This window comes from Rhinolophus sinicus, linkage group LG02 (assembly GCF_036562045.2).
Source record: "Rhinolophus sinicus isolate RSC01 linkage group LG02, ASM3656204v1, whole genome shotgun sequence".
In the NCBI taxonomy this organism is placed as follows: Eukaryota; Metazoa; Chordata; class Mammalia; order Chiroptera; family Rhinolophidae; genus Rhinolophus; species Rhinolophus sinicus.
The window spans coordinates 233,333-247,545 of NC_133752.1; the positions used below are offsets into that span (position 1 = coordinate 233,333).

The 14,213-nt window shown below is 57.7% G+C and overlaps 1 protein-coding gene across 5 annotated transcripts in view; it reads right to left on the bottom strand.

Moving 5' to 3' along the window:
- GAK (cyclin G associated kinase) overlaps window positions 1-14,213 on the bottom strand; it is a 53,132-nt gene that overhangs the window by 4,885 nt on the left and 34,034 nt on the right. For 4 of the 5 annotated variants that reach the window (XM_019712469.2, XM_019712472.2, XM_074319945.1 and 1 more), the window contains 9 exons: window positions 12,455-12,649; window positions 11,962-12,079; window positions 11,583-11,662; window positions 6,211-6,404; window positions 5,151-5,297; window positions 4,547-5,017; window positions 4,069-4,242; window positions 3,374-3,484; window positions 2,125-2,241 (listed from right to left, as the gene is read on the bottom strand). In XM_019712469.2, coding sequence (XP_019568028.2) covers window positions 2,125-2,241; window positions 3,374-3,484; window positions 4,069-4,242; window positions 4,547-5,017; window positions 5,151-5,297; window positions 6,211-6,404; window positions 11,583-11,662; window positions 11,962-12,079; window positions 12,455-12,649 — 1,607 coding nt within the window. The remainder of the gene's footprint in view (window positions 1-2,124; window positions 2,242-3,373; window positions 3,485-4,068; window positions 4,243-4,546; window positions 5,018-5,150; window positions 5,298-6,210; window positions 6,405-11,582; window positions 11,663-11,961; window positions 12,080-12,454; window positions 12,650-14,213) is intronic. The other variant, XM_019712471.2, reaches the window with a different exon arrangement.

A 14,213-nucleotide genomic window follows, 5' to 3' on the forward strand; every position in this document is an offset into this window, starting at 1 on the left:
GGAGGTTTCTAACTATCGATTCATTTTCTGCACCGTTAGAACTAGTCAGATGGCCTCCTTTGCCCTGGATGGGCTGGGTGCTGAGGCTTGGAGGAATCTGCACACACACACACACACACACACACACACACACACGTTCACGTGCACTGCTGGTGCATCCCCTTACTACCATCTACACCTGTGCTGTCGTCCCCATAGCATTTCTGATACTGGCAACTTGTCTTCCTTTAAAAAACTTGTTTTATGGGGCGGCCGGTTAGCTCAGTTGGTTGGAGTGTGGTGCTAATAACACCAAGGTTGCTGGTTCAATCCCCACATGGGCCACTGTGAGCTGCGTCCTCCCTAAAATAAATAAATGACTTGTTTTAGTACAGCTTTGTCAATTTCATCCATCTTTACAAGGAACCAGCATTTCGTTTAATTCATTTTCTTCCCTGTTTTGTTTTCTATTTCACTGATTCCGCTGGCTCTTTATTTCCTTCCATCCACCTGCTCAGTGTATTTTGCTGTTCTTTTCAGACACCTTGAGTGCAGCCTCACGATACTGGTGGGACGTGTCATCTTTCCTAGAGGAACGTTTCATGCTGCACATCTCCTTCCAGCACTGCGCTAGCAGCACACCCCGGCCTCGCCATTTCAGGTTTCATCCTCGTTCAGGTCAACGTGTCACCGCCCGTGAGACCTCCTAGGTAACCGTGTTATTCAGGAGTGTGCGCTGCTTCTAAGCGTTTGAGGATTTCTCAGTTGTCTTGTGTCGCTGACTTCCATGCAGTCAGAGCACGAGGACAGTCTGCAGGTCAGGTCTTCCGTGCAAAGTTCGCTGAGGGGCAGACCACGGGCTTCCTTGGAGGACGTCCCCCAGGTGCATGAGGGGCGCGTGTGGTCCCTGGCCAAGGCCAGGTCCGGTGAGGGTTGACATGCTCCCCAGCCGGCCGGCGATGCCAGCAGCTTGTCCCTCGCTTACTGACTCTCCGCCCAGCTGTTCTTCCACTTGGTTAGTGGGATGTGCATGTCTCCAACTAGAATCTGAATTTGTCTACTTCTCCTTTCAGTTCCATCAGCTTTATTCAGAATTCAGTTTTCCCAGGGATGTGACAGAGGGTCTTGGGTCACAGTGCAGAGCTGAGGGCGGGCTCCATCCTGAGAACGGGCGACCGGGTCCTGAGAAGTCCTTTCCTCCCACTGGATGTGGAGCCGACAGCACAGGCAGCACCCAGGGGGCTCTAGGTGGCCCCCCCAGTGCGAGCAGATAGCCTAAGACAGGCCCTGCAAGGGCAGAGCTGCCAGCATACGCCCACGCTTCCAGGAATGCCCGAGAGACACTGCAACCTGAAACACCAGGAAACTATTTTTTAAAAGGGCTATTCAAAGAATGAGCACCTCTCGGGACTCAACAAGACAGAAGTAGGAGCCCTAACAACACGGAGATGTGGGGGTGGAGGCGAACAGCAGTGGGCAGAGGGGAGCAGAGACAAAGCAGGGAGCTTCCCCAGCAGCCAGGAGCGGCCGCTTCCAACCCGGGGCTCGGCAGGTGTCCGTGCGGGACTGCAGGGAGTGGTCACCACGCTCCCGCGGGAGGAGACACCGCCCAAGGGCCAGACAACGGATCCCCTCTGACAACAAGCGTTCCAAGGAGACAGGATTCCCAACCTGGAATTCGAACATACCCGACTATCAAGGGACAAGAGACACTCTCAGACACTCATGGTGTCTAACTACTTCGTTCCCCACGTTTCTGGAGGAGCCACAGGGCTCCCAGGGACATGCCCCCAGGACGTGGGATCAGCTCCAGGAGATTCCACACCAACAGGGGCAAGCATGACGTGGGTCTCCCATGTGGAGACCCCGCTCCTCATACGGCCCCACATGCACGGCGATGCCCGCAATGGCCAGGCCCCAGCATTGGTCTGGCAACTGCTCGTGTTAGCTTGGTTACGAAGCCCCTGCAATGCTAGCAGACAGGCTGTTCCTGGTGTCACTGCACCCTGGGCCTCGGTGGACAGAGGTGAAGGCCTCATGGAGGGCACCTGAGTCTGATGGGGGAGCAGAGCCAGAGGACAGACACACTGAGCCTCCTACGAGCAGGCCTGGCACTCTACACACCCGACGTGTCCTGCACAGTACCTTGGAGGCTGGAACTGAGGTCGCCGAGGTCTGCAAACGGGTCCAGGCTCTGAGACTTGGTCTGGCTGGCCGGGGGGCCGGGAGGGGCCGGCTGGCCTCCAGGAGTGACGAAGGGGCCTGGAGAAGGGCAGAGAGTGTTAGATCGAGTGCCATGAAGTAGAACGCAGCCTCCGCTCACCCTTTTCTGCTCCTGAAGACCGCACGCAGCCCAGCGTCAGCACGGGCATGGCTAGGACCCCCAAGAGCCCGCATCCTTGGGGCCCGGCCGCACGCGCGACCAGAGCCGCCACCACTGCCCCCACGCCGGTCCCCACAGAAGGCGCAGTCCCTGCCAGAGTGACAGGCCTGAGGGCGCACCCTTCTGAGGCTCCCTGGGGTCGGACGTGTGAAGGTGCTTCACAATCGTCTTTGTAAGTGTCAGTTTGAGAACGTTCCAAGTATAAAATACTGAAATATCTAAGTAAGTTATCCTATAGCCAATTGATGGAATATACTTGTTACAAATAATGGCTATTCATGCGTGAAGAGTTCTTACAAATTAACAGGCAAAAGATGAATTTCCTGTGCAAGAAAATGATTCAAGAACATGAAATACTCATCGCACTCAAAAGGATTACAAATAACCAAAAACATACGAAGTAATAGTGAACCTCATTTATAGTAAACAGTGCAAATTAAAATAAGGGACGGCCTAGCAAATTGGCAAACAAGTATTTACGGTTATCACCCAACTTTGGTGAGAAACTGAGGCCAGGAACTGCTGCTGGCCAAATAAATTAATAAAAGGTGACTAGAGAGGGACACGTGTCATAGGCGTCACCATGATCGCCTCTGACAGCAACTCACTAGTGGACATTTCCCAACAGGACAGTCACGGATGCACAGAAAAGAGGACATGCCCACAGAAGGAATGTGCTCAAGGGCAGGGCCCCGAGACGCCAACCGCGGCACGGCCCCCGGGCTGTCAGCAGGCTCCCCAGGGTCCTTCAAAGGCACCGCCCCCACAGGACACGAGAAAATGCTACAAAACATGATGGGTGCGAGTGCCGGCAGTAAGCATGTGCGAGGCCCAAAACTGTCACCCACATGGGCACCCACCGGGGGGCGAGGAAGGACCCATGCGGACGGTGCTGAGCGTGTGAGCACCGTGTCCCGCCAGTGCGTCCGCCCCCCACTCCTTTTCTGGGGAGAAGGCTGTGGTTAGGTCACGGTGAGCAGGCATCCTGCCTCCAGGGGGCCAGGGCCGTACCTTCTGGGGCTGGTGTGGGGGCCTGTGCTTCCGCCCAGGTGTCCCACCCGCCCAGCAGGTCTGGGTGGCTGGCTGACGCAGTCATCTTGCTGGACTCTGCTAGTACATCCCCTGGAAGAGAGCAGCAGTTTGCGTGTCCCCTGGTGGGGCGGGCCGTGGCCTTCACAGCGCCTCCTGGGGGCCCTGTAGGCTGGGTCGGCCTATCTACACCCCCCAACATGTGAGCAGGCAGCCCAGTGATGGCTGCCTCTGCCCGAGGCCGGGGCCCAGCTGGCTCATCGGGGCAGCAGGTCCCAGGCGGGGCTGTGCTCATGTGCCAGTGGGGCCACCCCTGGCCTGCAGGGAGCCTTACTGAGTGCTGGGCTGGGCCAGCACTGACCAGCCTCCCTCTGCACCGGCTGAGGATGTGTCACAGGGACACTGAACTGACCAGTGGACACAGGGTCAGCAAGTGGACGAGCTTCCAGGGCAATGCTGCATGCTCCTCATCTGGAAGGGTCTTCAAAGACCTCCATTCCCCGTGGTTGGCCACACACTCACCTGTGGCCACACACCAGCTCCCCCAGAACCTGGCTCCCTCCCCAAAACTGAGCGGAGCACTCAGGGTGGACACGAGCCACTGCATCACCTCCCCTGGGAGGGAGGACCTGCAGCCACGCTTGGTCAGCCCAGGGCCCGCAGCAAGGACCACTCACCCAGCTGGAGGAAGTCTGTGCTGCAGGCCGGGGGTGGGGCACTGTGTGTGGAGGGGAAGGATGCGGAAGGGGCAGCTGGAGAATCTGAATTAAGGAATTCGCCAAAGAGGTGGGGCCTGGAGCAGGGCGGGGCATCTGGGTCACACGTCACCAGGAGAGGGTCAAACGGGTCAGCTGTGCAGACACATGAGAAGCAGGCGGAGGTGAGGGGCTGCACAAACCGCACACAGTGAGCCGATCCCAGACCCAGGCTGAGACCGCAGTGTCCAGTCCAGGACAACAGTGTGATGACGGGCACACCCTCGCCCCGTGCCCCCGGACTCACGGGGAGACGGCAGCCTATGGGGGGAGGACTGGCAGTTCCCAGCCGTGAGCACAGGAAAGGCTGTGAGGGGCAGAGTGCTGACCCCTAGCCCTGTCACCGGCTCGCAATTCTACGAGGCCAGACCACAAACCGTATCACATGTTCAGCATGTACCTGTCACAGTGGGCCCTTCGCGAGGTGTGCTCCGTGCAATCGGGGGTGGGGCTGGGCTTGTGAAGAGGAGGGGGGCCTCGCTGCCCAGGAGATCGCCTGGGCAGCCCTCTGGGGCAGCCTCGGGGGGCCCCAGGAGGCAGCTGAGCAGGTCGGCGTTGCTAGGGGGGGCCCCGGAGGCCTGCGGGGGGGGCGCTGGCCCTGCTTCAGAATGCAGCCCCAAGAGGTCGACACCATCCTCAGGCAGCGTGGGCTCCTGAGGGACGGCCGGCGTGTCCCCATCCAAAAGCAGCTCTTGGTCTTGTGCTCTCACTTCTGCGCCTGGCGTGTCCTCGTCAGCTGTGTCCCTGCTCTCAGCAGAGAATTCTGCCGCATCCTCGTCAGATGGCTCACTGTCCCCTCCATCCTCTGCCAGGGCAGCTGGAGTCTCTTTGGCCAAGTTCCTTTCTAGGCACATCTCGGAGTCTTTCTCCTCTGCAAAGAGAAAAGCACACTGACACGGCTGGAAGTCCAGAAGAGGGGATAGCAGGGCACGCAGACAAGGCGGGCACCAGGCCTGCATGCCAGACCGGACCACACATAAGATGTCGGCTGTGCCTGTGCCTACCATGCCAGTCCAGCGTGTGCAGGAAGTGGCTGGTGTCCGTGCTGCTGCTCTGCGGTGACTCTGACTCGGTGGGCTCCGCATCTGGGGACCCCGTCTCAGCATCGTACTGAGCGGTGGAGCCAGGCTGCCTGGGGAGCTCCGGCTTCCCTGCCAGGGGGAGGGGTGTCAGACCACCCGGCGGGGGGAGTGGAGGGGGCACTGGACCACCAGGCAGGGGAGGGGAGGGGGTGGTGGGCTGCAGGGCAGGGAAGGCGGAGGAAGGAGGCTCGCACCACCCAGCCCAGGGTGTCCGTCGCCTGCAGCAGCCAGCACCACGGGCCAGGGCCAAGCCACGGGGAACCTGTGCCGACCACTCCTGGGGGCCGGCCTGTGAAGGGAGCCCAATGTAGGCAGAGATGCTGCCCTGGCTAATAGTGCACACACGTGTACATGAGCACACACGTGTACACACGTGCCCACGTACACACCAGTGCATATATGCATGCACGCATACATGTACACACACATACACATGTGTGTACACACAGACTCTTTAGGGATACTGAGTTGTCTTCGCATAAGGAAATGTAAAAAGGGCAAACCGAGAACATGAAGGAAACTGATGTGGCCGCAGACAGACTGAGAAGTCCTACCGGCCAGTGTACTTTTCATGTTACTTTTCTGCAACTGCTCTGAAATAAGGTAACAACTGAGCTGAGTGAGGGGGTCCCCAGGAAATACCAGCTCTTATGCTAGTGGCCTCACGGCGGCCAGCTGGCCCCGAATGAAGCCTCGACTGCTTCTGGGTCACATCTGAAATGATGCGTGTCCAGAAAAACAACGCTCTCGGAATCAGCCAATGACTCGAACCCGAACCTCCCCGCCCGAGTCCCAGCCCCACCTGTGACCCCCGTGGGCCCACCTCGGATAGCGGGTGCTCCAGTTCCTACAGAGGGGCCACGGTGTGTGACGGTCTGAGTGAGCGTCCCTGCACCCCACACAGAGCCTGACCCTGAACTGTTTCTCGGGGACATGTCAGAACTGGCCACCCACCAGCGCATTCGGAAAACAAGGATCTTACCGAACTTGGACAGAATGTCTTGCTGCTCGTCCCGGCTGGAAAAGAGGATTTTAGGGTTCAGCCCCCTCATGCCCGTGCTCTCCCAGGGCGGAGCCTCCCGGCTGGGTCTGTCTCTGGGCTCCACTTCCACTTCCAGGTTCACTTGGAATAAATCCGGGTATTTCTCCTGAATGTCACACGCGTCCAGGTCATACCTGTAGTGGAGGCCAGACACCAGTGAGAAGGGACCGTGACACGCTTCAGTCATCCCAATGTCCACCAGAAAACAAGCACAGCTCAGGGCCGAGCACTCTCCAGGCACAGGAGCGGACACCCCACCCTGCGCCTCACACGCTGGGCCCGCCGTGGCCCGCAGGCCCTCAGGTTCAGGTCAGGTCCTCTGAGATCTCCCATGTGTGCTTCCATACGAACGGGACCATCAGCCCCAGACAAACTCCTCGACTAGCAACGGACACCCACAGCACAAGGACGGGCAGTTGTGGTCGCTCTGGGCCAGGAGGCGGCACCCACCTGCCCTGCTGGGCCAGGAATGGGAGCAGAGAGATTCTGAAAGGCCCTGCTCTCTGAGCGCTACCTGAGGCAGCAGCCTGGGGCCCCAGCACAGGTAGGACACAGGTGTGTCCAGGGGCCTGCCAGTGGTAACACAACTTCGTGGCCCTGTGTCTCTCCAGGGAGTTGCACTATTTTTCAGCTCATCCCAAGACCGTCTCTGACAACGTTCTCACAAACCCGCTGATAAACCAGCTCTCCAGCCGGCAGCGGCCCCAGCGTTTCTGACGCCACCCCACACTGCATGCCCCTATTGTTTTACATATCACAACAGTAAAATGACAAAACAGGAAAACACAAAAGGGGTTCCGGAGACCCAAGGTGTTGAGGGAGGGGCCCTGCGTCCTCTGCCACATCCGTGTGGCACCAGTGACCCCAAATGAACCACACCCAGCAGGCGGAAGGACTGGGCAAAAGGGTGCACATGTGGTCGGTCTGGGTGGAGCCACCAGACTCTGATCTTACTTCTCTGGACTCCACACAACACAATCCGTGAGCATGCGTGACCCTAGGGAGCAGCGGCCGGCAGTTTCAATCCCACACACTCCTGCGAGAACACAACCATCTCTGCACAAGGGGACAGAACGCAGTGGCGAGCCACACGCCCTTCTCAGGTGGCGGCGTCCCTCCACTCACTCCTGGCCCAGAGGCCACCACGGCCTGCCTGCCTTTCTAGGCTGGGCGCTCACAGCAGGAAGACAACACAGGTGACCCCTCACGCAGGCAGGAGCAGCTAAAGCGGGAACCACGGGGGGCGAGCCCAGGGACTCCAGCAGCCAGCGAGGACCAGGGGGTCTGGACCCACACCCACAGGAGGGGCGGCCAGGGAGCAAGGGAGGAGGGTGAGGCGGGGTCTACACCAAGGGCCACATGAGCTCTGGCTCAGCTCCGGGCACCACACTGGTCGCTGCCCATCCTGGCCTCACCCCCCCCCCCCAGCTGGCGCCCAGACTGCCCAGGCCCGGCCTGCCCACTCACCCAGCAGACCAGTGAGGGCACAATGAGGGTCTGTGAGCAGGGACGCAGCCCCCATGGACCCTGGATTTCAGAAGGTGCAGGGCCCAGGCCCCGCTGGACCCGACACGCGTGGGCAGAAAACAGAAATGCCAGCCTGTGCGCTGAACCGCGCTGGGGACCGTCCGTCAGTCACGGGACACCTCACCGCGGACAGACCCACTCAGGTTTGTCTGAAGGCACCTCCTACTAACGTCATTCCAAATCCCTCTCAAACTACCATTTCAGCCACCTCTGCCCGCAGGACACACACATTCGCCCATCAGTGAGACAGCTCAACAGCTCCCCCCAAGTAAAATGTCCTGGAGGCACAAGTCGTGCCCAAATGTAAGCATATTCAGTGAGTTCCCAAACTTGTGTAACCACACATGCAGGAAGAATCTTTTCTCCGGCCCCCAAGGTGCCAGCGCCTCCCCAAGCCACCTCCCCCGGCCACCCCTTGGCATCTACGATCACACACAAGGCCTGAGCTGACAGATGGTCATGCGACCTGAGTCCCCTGGTTCAGTCGCCTGTGCACACCGCACACCACAGTTCAGCGTCCATCCTGCTGCCGGCGATGTTGGTTCCTTCCCCTCTGGAGCTGCTCAGAATAAAGCTGCCAGCTACAGCATGGTGTATGGTTAGCAATACCGCACATATGCGTAGGCTGAGAGCCCTCAGGTATTAACAGCTTGTTGTGACCATTTGGTGACAAGCGCACACACCAAAACATCACATTGTACACCTGAAGCTGATGTCAGTCATGCTGATGATAGGAATCACGCTGCGAGGGGCCATCTTCTGAGCACACACGTTTCTCTCTGGGACGCACTCGGGCACATGGCGTCTGCAGGTTCTGGAGACGGCGCCACACCAGCGCCATCTGGGAGGCCCAGGGGCCCCACAGCCCTGCGGGTATCACCTGTGCCAGTCTCTTCCACTTCCACCATCCCAGCCAGAGCACACTGGCTTTAACTTGGACCTCCCTGACAAGTGACGACCGTGAACAGCTCTCGGTGTGCACGTGACATGGGACTGCCCCATTTTTAATGGGCTGTCTTTCTTTTCAATCTGCAATTCTTCATAGATTCTGGACATGTGTCTCTTGTCTGAATACCTACTATAAACATCTCATTTGCCTGAAAACATCTTTAACTGACTTTCATTTTTGGAGGACAATTTCACTGGAGATAGAAGTCCATGCTGGCAACTTTCCTCATTCGGCACATTTAAAAGATGTCCTCCAGTGCCCCCTGGCTTCTGTCATTTTGGTTAAAAGGCAGGTGTCAGTCTTGTTATTTTGAAGTTTCTCTTCCTCTCACACCAGGGGGCTTTGAAGTTTTTATCTTTGGTTTTCAGCAACTTAACTATTATGTGCTCAGGTAGGGGGTCCTTTTCTTCTTTTATAAAAATCCTTTTATAAAAAGAGCTTTTCAGTTTATGGTTTGATGTCTTTCATTACTTTAAGAAAATTTTTAGCCAGCAATTTTCTAAATATTACTTCTGTTCTAGTCTTTCTTCTCCTATGACCCCAATAAAAGCATGCAGACCTTGTCACGGCACCCCAAACACCTCTTAGAATCCTTCCATTACTTTTTCTCTGGGCTGCAGTCTAAAGGTGTTTTCTGCCAATTCACCATTTCTATGTCCTACTGGGTCTATTCTGCTATAAACACGTCGACTGAGTTCTTGGTTTCACCTGTGACAACATTCAGCTCTAGAATTCCTACCTGCTTCCTTTATACTGTCCAGGCTGCTAGCGAAATTCCCCATCTCCCTACTCTCCTGAATGCATCAGTCAGTTGTTGGAAGTCCCTTCTGCTAAGTCTAGCATCTGACTCACCTGAGGGCCTTCGCCTACTTGTCCTCCTGGTCTTCAGCCATTTGGTCTTCGGAAACAAATGCTTTTAAATGACGCTTGCATTGTGGTTAAAAACTGTCGAAGCTCTGGGGGTTATCTTCCTCCAAAGGAAGGAAAATAACCCAGAAACGTTACAGTTGTGACATTTCTTGTCCTTGTAATGTCTTTTTCATGTTGGCACTTTACAACTTTTTTAAGTGCCAATATGAAAAAGACAAGACAGTAAAAACATTTACGAGTAGTAACCTACGGAAACAGACGTGCACCATTGGTCTCCTGACACTGAGGCGAGGGCAGCACGTACCACGTGCAGGCCCCATGGGGGTGCCAGGCCCCGGCCGGGTCCTAGGCACCCGCTCGCTGGGGGGCCACGGCAGAGTGCAGAGTATAGCGCTGGGCGCTGTGGGCTCCACCTCTGGGGCCTTACCATGTGCTTCCGCCAGGAAAACACTCATCTGCGTCTCTCACAGCGTGTGCATGAGTGTGTCACACACCAGCGGGCTCACCCTGTCAGGCCAGCGGCCGAGCCCCAGGGTCTCCACGTAAAACAGAAGCTGACTGACACCTGCCACTTAAGGAGAGCCAGGTGTGTGTTGCTGGGCCTCCCTCTAGTACCTGTTGTTTTAACAAGTTAATGTGTCCAAAAAGAACAGTAAACCAGAAAGAGCTAGAGGAGATCAGAGGGATTCTAAAAGCAGACTGTGAGCGCCACTGAGTGACTACCGCCTGCCTCTCTGCCCAGCAGAGCTCTCTGCACACAGCAGGCACTCAATTAGAGTGCTGCAGGCAGCGAGTGCCCGCTCACCGGCCCTGCCACCTCAGCGTGTGAGTGCCTGAGCTCTAACTGGAAGAGCACAGTGTCCAAAGGAAGCAAGGCACACAGCGGCAACCACCACAGTCCAACCGAGGGCGTCTTGGAAATCAAACACCCTCAGTTCTGGGAGGACCCAGGACGAACATCGAACCTGACACATGGGTACCCGTTCACTGGCACGCGGAGCACTCCACACCCCCCGTCCCCTCCCACGGGTGACACTCCCTCCCTCCCGTCCCCTCCCACGGGTGACACTTGTGGGTACATGTGCACTCCGCCCACCCCACAGGTAACAGTGGTGGGTATCTGTGCACTCCACACCTCCTGCCCCACCCACGGGTGACATTCCCTCCCTCCCGTCCTCTCCCACAGGTGACACTTGTGGGTACATGTGCACTCCGCCCACCCCACAGGTGACACTGGTGGGCATCTGTGCACTCCCTCCCTCCCATCCCCTCCCACGGGTGACACTTGTGGGTACATGTGCACTCCGCCCACCCCACAGGTGACAGTGGTGGGTATCTGTGCACTCCACACCTCCTGCACCACCCACGGGTGACACTCCCTCCCTCCCGTCCCCTCCCACAGGTGACACTTGTGGGTACATGTGCACTCCGCCCACCCCACAGGTGACAGTGGTGGGTATCTGTGCACTCCACACCTCCTGCCCCACCCATGGGTGACACTCCCTCCCTCCCGTCCCCTCCCACAGGTGACACTTGTGGGTACATGTGCACTCCGCCCACCCCACAGGTGACAGTGGTGGGTATCTGTGCACTCCACACCTCCTGCCCCACCCACGGGTGACCCTCCCTCCCTCCCGTCCCCTCCCACGGGTGACACTTGTGGGTACATGTGCACTCCGCCCACCCCACAGGTGACAGTGGTGGATATCTGTGCACTCCATACCTCCTGCCCCACCCACGGGTGACACTCCCTCCCTCCCTCCCGTCCCCTCCCACGGGTGACACTCCCTGCCTCCCGTCCCCACCCACGGGTGACACTCCCTCCCTCCTGTCCCCTCCCACGGGTGACACTCCCTCCCTCCCTCTCTCCCGTCCCCTCCCACAGGTGACACTCCCTCCCTCCCGCCCCCTCCCACAGGTGACACTCCCTCCCTCCCGCCCCCTCCCACAGGTGACGCTAACGTACTTGGCAAACCTCACAGTAGTGGCATTCCGAGGCACGAAGCCCGTGTGGAACTGGACCTGGAACATCTTCATGGACGCCATCTGCCGAGAGAGTAAACGGGGGACAGCAGACCCTCAGGTGAGACACTTTTCAGTCAACAAGGCTGAGAGCCTCGTGTGGCTCCAGGAGCTGGGACACATGGATGGCACCCTCTGAACAAGTGGCTTCTCGGGTCTGTGGTGGGAAAACCCCCAGGCCCCATCCAGATCTGTAGTGGGGGTGCCCCGAGAGTGTGGGCTCACGCCTCCTGCGTGGTGCTGCGAGGTGGGGACTACGAGGGCAGCTACGGAAGGAGCATGAGCCGCAGGTCCCTGTGTGAACCCAGCCCACGAGGGCTCACCTTGGCCTGCAGCCGTCCACCCAGGGTGGACCTCGCATGGTAGATTGCAATGAGCACGTCCCCTTGGACAGTTGTGCCCAGGGGAATGACTGCTTTGCCATCCTCGATTTTAAAATCGCTGAAAGACAGAATGATGAAAACTGCTCACTTAAGACAAAAACGTAACGTTCTGACAAAGAGTCAGCTCCGAGCTCTCCAGGAGTGCCCTGCTTAAATCCACACGTTCTTACCTTGCTGGTTTTGCTACCAGACTATTTCGGGGGGTGGTTCCAGGAAATGAGTAAGAAGCTCGCCCGCAGGGAATCTCTCACCTGGACCAGCCGCCAGGCCCAGGGCCAGCCTGCCACGCTGCTCCTGGCCCGGACCTGAGGCGGGGCCTTGGCCACCACGGCTGCTCTCACGCCCCCACAGTGCGATCCCAGCTCCCGTTTCCCAGTGGAATGAGCGTGACACGTGAGGGTCCTAGGAGAGGGTGGCCCTGCACTGAACTCACCGCATCTTGTCGTACTCCTGCGAGGTGGTGGTCACACGCTCATCCCCCACGTAGACCTCGCAGAAGGGCCTGCAGCCGCTCTTCTGCTTGTTGAACAGGGGCACAGGTGTCATGACGACAGCCCGCACCAGGACGGGCTTGCTGTGGGGCGTGATGGGCTCCTCTGCCACCATGTCACACATGTACTCGATGTACCTGCAGGGGCAGGAGGCATGGCATGGCACACGCAGGCTCTGTGCTGTCCACATACCTCATCACACGTGTTCTGTGTACAGCCCACACGCCTCATCACAGCTGTGCACAGTCCACACGCCAGGCCACACATGCGCGCTGGGGACAGCCCACACGCCACGCCCCAGGCGCGCTGGGGACAGTCAGGATACCAGAGCTTTTTGATCAAGCAGAAGTAGTCAACGCTTTCCACTTCCCTTGAAGTGACATTCTAGTTCCATCTCCCAAATCTGATGATTCAGTGCAAAATATTTTTATATTTCCCTTCAGACTCCTTCTGTCATTCATGGGTTATTGAGAAGCAGACACTGAAATATTCAGGGATTTTCCCAGCTATCTTTCTGTCCCCCACTTCTAGTTTATTTCTATTACGGCTCACGAACGTGTTCTGTACAACTCCCATTCTTTTCAGGGGGCTGCGGTTCCAGGGCCGAGCACGGCGTTCTTACTGAACACTCCGTCCGTGTGTACTAGAAAGGAATATGTCCATTTTTGTGGAATATTCTTAGAGGTCAGACAGGCCTGGCTGGTGGGGGGCAGTGTCTGGTTCCATCCCCATTCCATCGTCACTGTGAAAGGGATGCTGAGGTCTGCACTGTCGCTGCGACTGCCCACTTCTTCCCACTCGCTCCGTGTTCTGCTCCACGCATGTGGAGGCCCCTTGCATGTGAGCCGCCCCAGCCTCTGCTCCTGCCATGTGTGGCCCCTCCTGTGTCGGGGAAGCAGTGGTGACTTGCTTCTAACCAACAGAAGGGAAGGGAGGTCACTTCTGTGCGGCTGTCACACACTCCATCTGGCTAGCTGACCACCAGCAAGATGCAGGATGCCAGACCTTCCATCCATAACCGCCAACCAGAGTGAGCTGGGAAATGGGTTCAAAGTGAAGGACAGCACTGGCTCAGAACTCAGGTTGTATGAGAGCCCGTAGGGGAGGAGCCTAGGTGGGCCTGGACTCCCAGCAGGGGACCAGAGGGGGCCTGGGGCCTGGACGACTCCCACCAGGGGACCAGAGCGGGAATCGGGCGGTTGTTGTACTGGTCACACAGCTAGCGACCCTCCATCTCCCTCCAGCAGTGGCCGGAGCTGTCCCTGCCCTCTGTCCCAGCAGACGGTCCAGCACTCTCCTGCTCTTCCACCCACTGTTCACATGGATTCGATAGCCATCTGGCTGCTTGTTTCTGCCTTGTCTAGCTGTTCCTGTATTGACCGAGCACCTTTTATACTTTCATTTCATTTCCCTGAGACGCACTGATTAAGTACAGCTTGCCCGTCTGACGATCACTGCTCTGTGTCTTCTGGAATCGCCATCTTTCCCCCTGGTTATTCCAACTTTCCGGTGTGGTTTCAGCACAGAGCAGGCCATGGCTGGCTGGGTTTCCTGTGTTTGGTTTTCAGTCCTGCTTGGTGTCCTGAGTTCCGAGCTTTGGTGCTGTCACTAACTTGGGGAAATCCTCAGCGACTCCTCTTCAGTGTCTGACGGGTCTGGCTGCTCAGTTCCCTTGCACAGTCCTCCCCTCGGTGGCTGACA